This window comes from Henckelia pumila, chromosome 3 (genome assembly GCF_033568475.1).
Source record: "Henckelia pumila isolate YLH828 chromosome 3, ASM3356847v2, whole genome shotgun sequence".
Classification (NCBI taxonomy): Eukaryota; Viridiplantae; Streptophyta; class Magnoliopsida; order Lamiales; family Gesneriaceae; genus Henckelia; species Henckelia pumila.
Genome location: NC_133122.1, coordinates 197,958,857 through 197,968,385, shown reverse-complemented (window position 1 = coordinate 197,968,385; position 9,529 = coordinate 197,958,857). Strand labels below are relative to the sequence as shown.

General features: G+C 37.9%; 1 protein-coding gene across 1 annotated transcript; it reads left to right on the top strand.

The window, feature by feature from the left end:
- Positions 1 to 2,288: 2,288 nt before the first annotated feature.
- LOC140886855 (uncharacterized) lies at positions 2,289 to 7,717 on the top strand. Its single transcript, XM_073293739.1, has 4 exons — positions 2,289 to 2,558; positions 2,646 to 2,669; positions 2,938 to 3,002; positions 4,161 to 7,717. The coding sequence occupies exon 4, from the start codon at positions 4,332 to 4,334 to the stop codon at positions 6,228 to 6,230; it is 1,899 nt and encodes a 632-aa protein (XP_073149840.1). The 5' UTR covers positions 2,289 to 2,558; positions 2,646 to 2,669; positions 2,938 to 3,002; positions 4,161 to 4,331; the 3' UTR covers positions 6,231 to 7,717.
- Positions 7,718 to 9,529: the final 1,812 nt, after the last annotated feature.

The following is a 9,529-nucleotide window of genomic DNA, read 5'->3' as shown; positions in this document are numbered from 1 at the left end:
AAATTAATTTTAAGTTTTTGCATTTTTGGTTTTTTTTTTCTCATTCCTTCCTTTCTGCAAAGTGAGCGAGCTGAACTTGGACCACATATATGTTTTGTTATATCCGTGACCAAATTTACGATATGATGGTTATAAATTTCTAATTTTATATTTCACTAAATTTTGATTATTAATTTTAGTATTACTAAAAGTCGGTTAATATATTTTACTATTGTTATGAATATTAAGTAGCTTATAGAGTACAATTTACATAATTTATTTATCAAGTCAAATTTTCAGCCTATCGATGTGTATAATTTTTAATATATATTACAAAATGTTAGAAAACAAAACATAATAACTAAATAAATAAATAATAAATGTAAATAAAATGAGATGTAACGGAAGATGTAATTGCCGCTAATTACTGAAATAATTTAAGGATAATTAGTGGTAGAATTGACGTCATTAAATGAGAAGAATATAAAGAGTTGATATCTCATAATTTACCACCTATATACCCGAGAATAGTAACATGCCTACACAATAAAATCAAGCAAGGACATATATATGTTGGCATTTTTTCCAAGAAGTTAACGTTAGACAAAGGAAGCAAGACTAGGCATTTCAACACAATTCTTGTTCCAGCCAGATTTGACCAGGTAAGTGGGCTTATGTATATATTGTTTTAAAATATTTTAGTTCCGGTCTGTTTTCGAAAATTCGATCGACATATTTTATACTCGTTTTCATATTTTTTTGAATCTATTCGTTCTTTCGACACTTGATGTAATATTCGAAAGCATGTTTGAATTATTTGAAATGCACTGCGATTGTTCGAGTTAGAAGTGGCTAAGGAAATTCCGATGCTTTGATTTGATATGGCCCTGATGCGGTGAGTTATAATAACTGTTCATTTGGCCTCGCTCCTTAGAGAAGTAACATATAGGGGACTGATCAGTAAACAATGAAAAATGAGATGATTTTCAGTCCTATGTTTGCTTCTTTGTTCGTATTAGATTCAACATGCTTATCTCTTTTGGAAATCGTGATTCTGTATACGTATATATGTAAAATATATCTTTGGTATTTGTTATGCTCGATCGGCCCCCACTTTTTGTGTGTTTTCCAAAACACTCACCCCCTTACTTCCTTCCCCAGATAACAAAGAAGAAGAACTTGAAGAGGAAGAGCTTAACTAATATTGGACTAATGAAAAAGAAGAAATTTAGAAGTACTGCTACTATTTGAGTTTCTTTCTCCCTATGATGATAAGTTTTAGTTTTCGCTGATGTATTTGGTCTATGATTTTCTTTATGGATGTAAGAAAAAATTTAGTCATGAAATAATATACTGGTTTTTTTGTTAAAATATGTACTATGAAGCTTGTTGTTTTTGAATTTTATTTGAAAGCAACGCCGATGTCGACCAACCCCGGTTTCGGGGCTTGACATATTTTGCCTCCTGTGTTTCCATGCCTTTAATGTGGTGCCCGCAAATTTAATTGTGAAGCTCCTACTTTTTGTTTTTCCGCTGGTAAATTAAGTTGGTTTCGCCAGTTGTGTGCACCAAAACCAAATTTGACAATTCAATGGACTAAAAATCAAATTTGGACTAGTTAATAAATCAAAAAATCATTTCTCTGAAAGAAATTACTGTTTTTTACTTAATAATCAATAGAAGTAAAACTATCTTTTAACATAAATTGTTTCTGTTGGGGTGCAATAATAGTCTCTGAGAGCAATCGAAACATGACGCTTGAGATTTTGTATTGTTTAAAATATTTGAGTCGTATTATTACCATAAACTATAAATTTTGATAAAGCGAGACACGTTCGGTTATACAATTAATATCGGATTCAAGGTTATGATTTCGATTCATATTGATTGAAAGCACAATTATTGATAAGATGATTTTTTGGGTGCAATAATTGTCCTACTCTTAGTTGAACAATTGAAACATGTGTTTGTTTGAACTGATGTACGATTTAAAATATTTGAGTTGAACAATTATTGTAAGGATCCGATGCTAATTACCTTATTATTTGGCTAAATTTGATAATAATTATTTTAAAGTGGTGAATTAAAATAATTAAGCCAGATAATTAAATTGTGTGTTAAAAGTATGTATTAGTAATATCGGTATATAGTTGGTATTAAAATACATATTTAATTTTTATGGCACACATGAGTTGGAATTAATTTAACCGGGTCAAGTTTTGGACTCAATTAAATAAATACACACACATAAGCATATAATATACTATATCACCGTATTCCCTCATTTCTCTCTCCCCGTGTGTGTCGTCTCCTTCTTTCTTCCTTTTCTTTTCATTTTTCGTTTCTTCAAACCCCGATATCTCCTCCGTCGTTGCTCCAAAAATTATTCCGAGCGTAGTTCCGGAATCCTCGCGACGAGAGCTTTCTTTTAGTACCAATTTCGTAAGCTTTTATCTTGTCGCTCAAAACTCGATTTCGCACCAGCCGCGCCGTTCGCCGCCGTTCGCCGGAGCCGTTCGTTGCCGGAGCTAGGAAGAGTATTATTCCAGTCGTTTAGACCTTTAATTCGAAGTCTTGAGGTATATTTCGAGTTAGGGTTTGAATTTGGGAATTTTTGGTTGAATTTGAATCCAAATAATTGATATATGATTATTTGTTGGTTGTAGGTGCTATATTTGATCCGATTTGAGGTATAGATCGAATTTCCTATTTTTCTGGAATTTATTTCGAAAATTCAGTATGTGTATATTAGGGATTTTCGAATTATTGTGTTGAATTATTGAATGTTTGGGTCTTGGAATACCTTAGAATTAATATATAATAATTCTGGAATTTTTGGGAATTTATCGGAATTTTTCAGAATATTAATTTGGATATTTTTGACCCTAGGATTGAATATTTAAATTGTTTGGAAGTTGAAATATATGTTAGAATTGATGGAAATGGTAATTGCCTCAGGTTTGGAGTAATTAGGATTGCACCAAGTTTGTAAGAATTACTTTGGTAATTATTTGGCAATTAAGGTACGGATTGATCGCTATCTTACAGCCTTTATGAGGATATGTAAAATGTCTAATTGCTATTTGAGGTATTGGCTTGTTTATATGTTTTATATGATGATTGTGATGAATGATGCATTGCATTCATATTGAGCCATTATTCTCTTATTCCTGAGATTGTTATCCACTCTTTAATGAGTTGTCTAGAAATCTGATGCTAGCGTAAGGGCTGTGCAGTTCTGCAGACTGTCCCCCTTGACGCGTACTGATGCAGGGCCGCGCAGTGTTTGAACTGTCCCCCTAGCACAGGTGGCCACATATTAGCTATTGTTCTTTGGATCCAGATTTTGATATCCGATGTTCCTTGGTACCATTCACTTGCATTGCATTAGTTGTTTTACATATCATTTATTTTGCTGTAATTTATTTGATCTTCGTACTGGGGTTTGACCCCTGTCCCTCAGGACTGCTGTGGTTTTGTTATTATTGCCATGGCAGGTAATACAGGTGGTTCTGTTGTCTCTGGTGGTACATCTGCCAGTGGAGCCCAAGGAGGGTATTGAGTCGTTGTGAGTTCCCAGTTATTATATATTATTATTGCAGTCTTTTATTTGCCGGGGAGATGTCCCGTGTATCTGTATTGATATTTTTGCGACGTTGGAATTTGCTTGTTGATGTGTTTAGCCTTGCCGGCTTGCATGTGCTTAGTCCTGGCCAGTGAGACTGTAGGTTTGTGTGTTGTCGAATTGGACACTATTTTCGAGTATTGTATTGCTGTTTGAGTTTTTGATTTTCCCTGGTATGTCCGATTTACGGGGAGGTCATGCCGAATTTTCGGTAGGCCCGAAAGCAAAATTTTAACTCGTTTTCGCTGTTTACATTAATTACTCCTGATTGCATGATCATTAAATACTAATCAGGAACGGGCCCTCACATTTGGTATCAAAGCATAAACTGGGATATGCTCAAAATAGAGTCTAGTACACTTGAGTCTAGGCACGAATGAAGATGATTGTGTATTTGTTTGACTACTTGCTCTTATCTGTTAATTGTTATTTGAATGATTTGCTCTAAAGTTAGTAGTTAACTAGGCTTTGACTTTTAGTTAAGCTCGTTTGCCTAGAATTATGTTATCATCTTGTGCTATCTTTGGCCTAAAGATTTGACCTTGGATTTCTTTAGATGGCCCCTAGACTTTGAGGTGGAAAAGGAAAGAATGTTGTCCAAGAATCTGGCGGTCAGAATGAGGTTGGTCTTGATGGAGTCTTGCGTGGAAGACGTGGTCGTCCTGCAAGAAATGTAATAAATGATATTGATGCTGAAGTGGACCAGCTGGGCAATCAAGTTGATGAAATGGAGTTGGTGGTCGCTAGATTTCAAAGATTGAATCCACCCACCTTCAGTGGAGATGAAGGCAGTGAAAAAGCTGAATCTTGGTTGAGAGCCATGAACAACCTGTTCGGGTTGGTGCACAATAATTCTGAACGAAGGGTAACAATGGTGGTTCTACAACTGAAAGATACTGCTGAACGTTGGTGGGAGGCTATGAGAACAGCTCTGGTTGAGGCTGATAAACCTGTTACTTGGGATGTTTTCTGCTCCAAGTTCCGACAAGAATATGCTCCACCTTCTTTTGTGGCAGAGAAAACATCTGAGTTCTTCAATCTGGTTCAAGGTGATTTGAGTGCTGCAGAGTATGCCAGAAAGCTGTCTTCATTGTTTACTTATGTGCCACACATTGCTTCTAAAGATGGGGCTAAACTTGAAAAGTTTATGGAAGGACTAAATCAGAATCTTTACTCCTTGGTCTTGGCCAGCAACCCAGTTGATTATGCTGATGCGGTTGACAAAGCCATCAGACAGGAAGCAGGGTTAAGAAGGAGTCGACCGCAGTATACTATGCAAGCACCCTCTGGCAGTGCACCATTTTCAGCAAACACCTCTTTTGCACCTCAGCAATCATTTCAGCAACCTAGGCCGCAGAGATTTAAGCCTAAGGGAAAACAATTCAAGAAAAAGTCATTTAGAACTTCCTCTAGTTCTGGTAGTTCTCGTGGTGGGGGATCTTCATGGGTTCCTAGAGAGTCTTGCAATAAGTGTGGAGGAAGGCATTCATCCGATCAGTGCATAGGAGTTCAGGGAGTCTGTCGTACTTGTGGCCAACCAGGACATTATGCAAAGGTTTGTCCTAGTGGGGGAGGACAGCAGCATCAGTCTTCTCAGTTTAGCCAGTTTCCTCGAGCTCCAGCTCCTAGACCTTTCACTCCTCAGTTTACGCCGCAACCCAGTTTCTCCCAGCCGAGAGGTCCTCCTCAGCAGCAGTTCCCAGGGCCTCAGCAGGCTAGAGTTCATGCATTGACTCACGACCAGGCTCAGGATGCACCTGGAGGGGTTATAGCAGGTATATGTTTTATCTTTGATCATCCTGCTCGTATATTGATAGACACAGGAGCATCTCATTCATTTTTATCTGCTGCATTTATTGTTGAGCATGAGATTGCTACTACCTTGTTGATTGATCCAGTGTCTGTGTCTACCCCTGCCGGTGTGTATTTGAGGTCGCGTGAGATAGTGATAAACTGTGTAATCCGTTTCGATGAAAGCATTATGATAACCAACTTGATTAAGTTGTCTATGTCTGATTTTGATTGTATTATCGGAATGGATACTTTGACCAACTATCAAGCTACAGTTGACTGTTTTCATGGAGTAGTAAGATTCCGACCGTATGTTGGTGGCAAATGGAATTTTTATGGTGATGATTCTCGATCCCGTATTCCTTTAGTGTCAGCCATGCAGATGTTTGGGTTATTGTCTGCTGGGAATGAAGGGTATTTGATCTATGCAGTAGATGCTACTCAAGACAAGGGATTGAAGGTTTCAGATATTCCAGTGGTTGAGGAATTTCCTGACGTATTTCTCGAAGAGATTCCAGGCTTTCCGCCTCAAAGGGAAATAGATTTTAGTATTGATTTGATGCCAGGAGCAAATCCAATTTCCAAAGCACCTTATCGAATAGCTCCAGCAGAATTGAAAGAATTAAAAGAACAGTTGCAGGATCTTCTGGAGAAAGGTTACATCAGGCCAAGTATGTCGCCTTGGGGAGCTCCTATACTGTTTGTGAAAAAGAAAGATGGATCGATGAGGATGTGCATTGATTACCGTCAGTTAAATCAGATCACAGTGAAGAATAAATACCCATTACCACGCATTGACGATCTGTTTGATCAGTTGCAAGGTACGTCTGTGTAATCAAAAATTGATCTTCGTTCTGGTTACCATCAGCTTCGAGTCCGTGAAGAAGATATTCCAAAGACAGCATTTCGGACACGATATGGTCACTATGAATTCCTCGTCATGCCATTTGGGTTAACGAATGCTCCAACGGTTTTTATGGATCTGATGAACCGTATATTTCGAGAGTTTATAGACAGATTTGTTATCGTTTTCATTGATGACATTCTGATCTATTCAAAATCATTGAAGGAGCATCGAGATCATTTGAGGCTAGTTCTTCAAACTCTCAGAACTGCACAGCTGTACGCCAAGTTTTCAAAGTGTGAGTTCTGGTTAGACAGAGTTGTATTTTTGGGACATGTAATATCAGCTCAAGGAGTGTCTGTTGATCCCAGTAAGATTGATGTCGTCCTTAATTGGACAACACCCAGGAATGTTTCTGAGATTCGTAGTTTCTTGGGATTGGCTGGATATTATAGGCGATTTATCGAAGGATTTTCTATAATAGCGAAGCCTATGACACAACTGACACAGAAAGATCGACATTTTGTTTGGACTAGAGAGTGTGAAACTAGTTTTCAGACTTTGAAAGAAAAGTTAACCACAGCCCCTGTTTTAGCTTTACCTTCGGGCTCAGGTGGGTTTGTCGTCTGTACAGATGCTTCTCTAAATGGACTTGGATGTGTTTTGATGCAGCATGAGCGAGTTATTGCTTATGCATCACGTCAGTTGAAGCCTCATGAAACTCGATATCCAGTTCATGATTTAGAGTTGGGTGCCATTGTATTTGCATTAAAAATATGACGTCATTATCTGTACGGAGAACAGTTTGTGATATATTCTGATCACAAAAGTCTTAAGTATATTTTCACACAATCTGATCTGAACATGAGACAACGTCGTTGGATGGAATTACTTAAGGACTTTGATTGTGATATTCAGTATCAACCCGGTAAGATGGATCTAGTTGCAGATGCTCTTAGCCGAAAAGTTCAGAATGCAATGTTAACATCTCTTACAATCTTTAAAGTCCATGAGCACTTGGGGACTTCAGGTTGGACTTACCAACCTAGTGGTGACTACTTTTTAGTTTCATCTATTCAAGTTGAACCACAGATAGTTTTTGACATCAAAACAGCGCAAAGGACTGATCCTTATATTCAGAATTTGAAAGAATTGTCTCATACAGGACAATCAGATAAGTTTGATGTCATTTCAGATGGAATTTTGCGTTTTAAAGGAAGACTTGTGGTTTCAAATTTGATAGACTTGAAAGAAGCTATCTTGCGAGAAGCACATTGTAGTCGACACAGTGTTCACCCAGGTAATAGGAAGATGTATCATGCTTTGCGATCCTAGTTTTGGTGGGAGGCATGAAAAAGGAAATTTCAGACTTTGTAGCAAGATGTTTGACTTGCCAACAGGTTAAAGCTGAGAGGATGAGACCTGGTGGTATGTTACACAGTTTGGAAGTGCCACAGTGGAATTGGGAGCACATTGCTATGAATTTCGTGACACACCTACCTCGATCTGTTCATGGTTGTAATGCTATTTGGGTGATTGTTGATAGATTGTCGAAATCAGCCCATTATATTCCATATGATCGTACTTGCCCTTATAAGAAAATGTCTAAGTTGTACATTGATAATGTGGTGAGATTGCATGGTGTGCCAGTAACCATAGTATCTGATCTTGATCCAAGATTTACTTCTAAATTTTGGGCTAGTCTTCAATCAGCCTTGGGTTCAAAGTTAGCGATGAGCACTGCCTATCACCCACAGACAGATGGTCAGTCAGAGAGAACCATCCAAACATTGGAAGACATGTTGAGAGCTGTGGTGATGGATTTCAGTGGCAGTTGGCAAGAATCGTTATCTTTGGTTGAATTCTCCTACAATAACAGTTTCCATACTTCGATTGGAATGGCTCCTTTTGAATCCTTGTATGGAAGAAAGTGCAGATCTCCAACTTGCTGGGAAGAAGTAGGAGAACGGCGATTGGCTATGCCTGAATTCGTTCAGGAGATGAAGGACAAGGTTGTCTTGATCAGTAAAAGAATGAAAGCAGCCCAAGATCGTCAAGCTAGTTATGCAAACAAGAGGCGTAGACCTTTAGAATTTCAGGTTGGTGATTATGTTTTCCTGAAAGTTTCACCGTTTCGTGGTACTATGAGATTTGGGCGTAAAGGGAAGCTAGCTCCTCGTTATATTGGTCCGTATGTAATTGTTGAGAAGATTGGTATTTTGGCTTATCGTTTGGACTTGCCGCAGAGTTTGTCTGCGATACATGATGTGTTTCATGTGTCGATGTTGCGGAAGTATGAGCCAGATCCATCTCATATCTTGAGGGCCGATGAGGTAGAGTTGGATAGTTCCCTTAGCTATGCCGAGTACCCAGTGAAAATTCTTGATCGTAGAGAGAAGCAACTCCGGAACAAGACCATTCCTTTGGTTATGGTTCAGTGGAGTAGACATGGGACAGAAGAGGCTACATGGGAAATCGAGGCAAAGATGAATAAAGAATGGCCTCACTTGTTTGAGAATGCAGTTAATTTTTCCATGTACTCTGATTATCTTATGTATTATCAGTCGTAGATGTTTAAACCACATTGTATGTTGTATTATGTGTGTGTTCGATTTCGAGGACGAAATCTTCTTTTAGTGGGGAAGAATTGTAAGGACCCGATGCTAATTACCTTATTATTTGGCTAAATTTGATAATAATTATTTTAAAGTGGTGAATTAAAATAATTAAGCCAGATAATTAAATTGTGTGTTAAAAGTATGTATTAGAAATATCGGTGTATAGACGGTATTAAAATACATATTTAATTTTTATGGCACACATGAGTTGGAATTAATTTAACCGGGTCAAGTTTTGGACTCAATTAAATAAATACACACACATAAGAATATAATATACTATATCACCGTATTCCCTTATTTCTCTCTCCCCGTGTGTGTCGTCTCCTTCTTCTTTCCTTCCTTTTCTTTTCATTTTTCGTTTCTTCAAACCCCGATATCTCCTCCGTCGTTGCTCCAAAAATTATTCCGAGCGTAGTTCCGGAATCCTCGCGACGAGAGCTTTCTTTTAGTACCAATTTCGTAAGCTTTTATCTCGTCGCTCGAAACTCGATTTCGCACCAGCCGCGCCGTTCGCCGCCGTTCGCCGGAGGATCTAGGAAGAGTATTATTCCAGTCGTTTAGACCTTTAATTCGAAGTCTTGAGGTATATTTCGAGTTAGGGTTTGAATTTGGGAATTTTTGGTTGAATTCGAATCCAAATAATTGATATATGATTATTTGTTGGTTGTA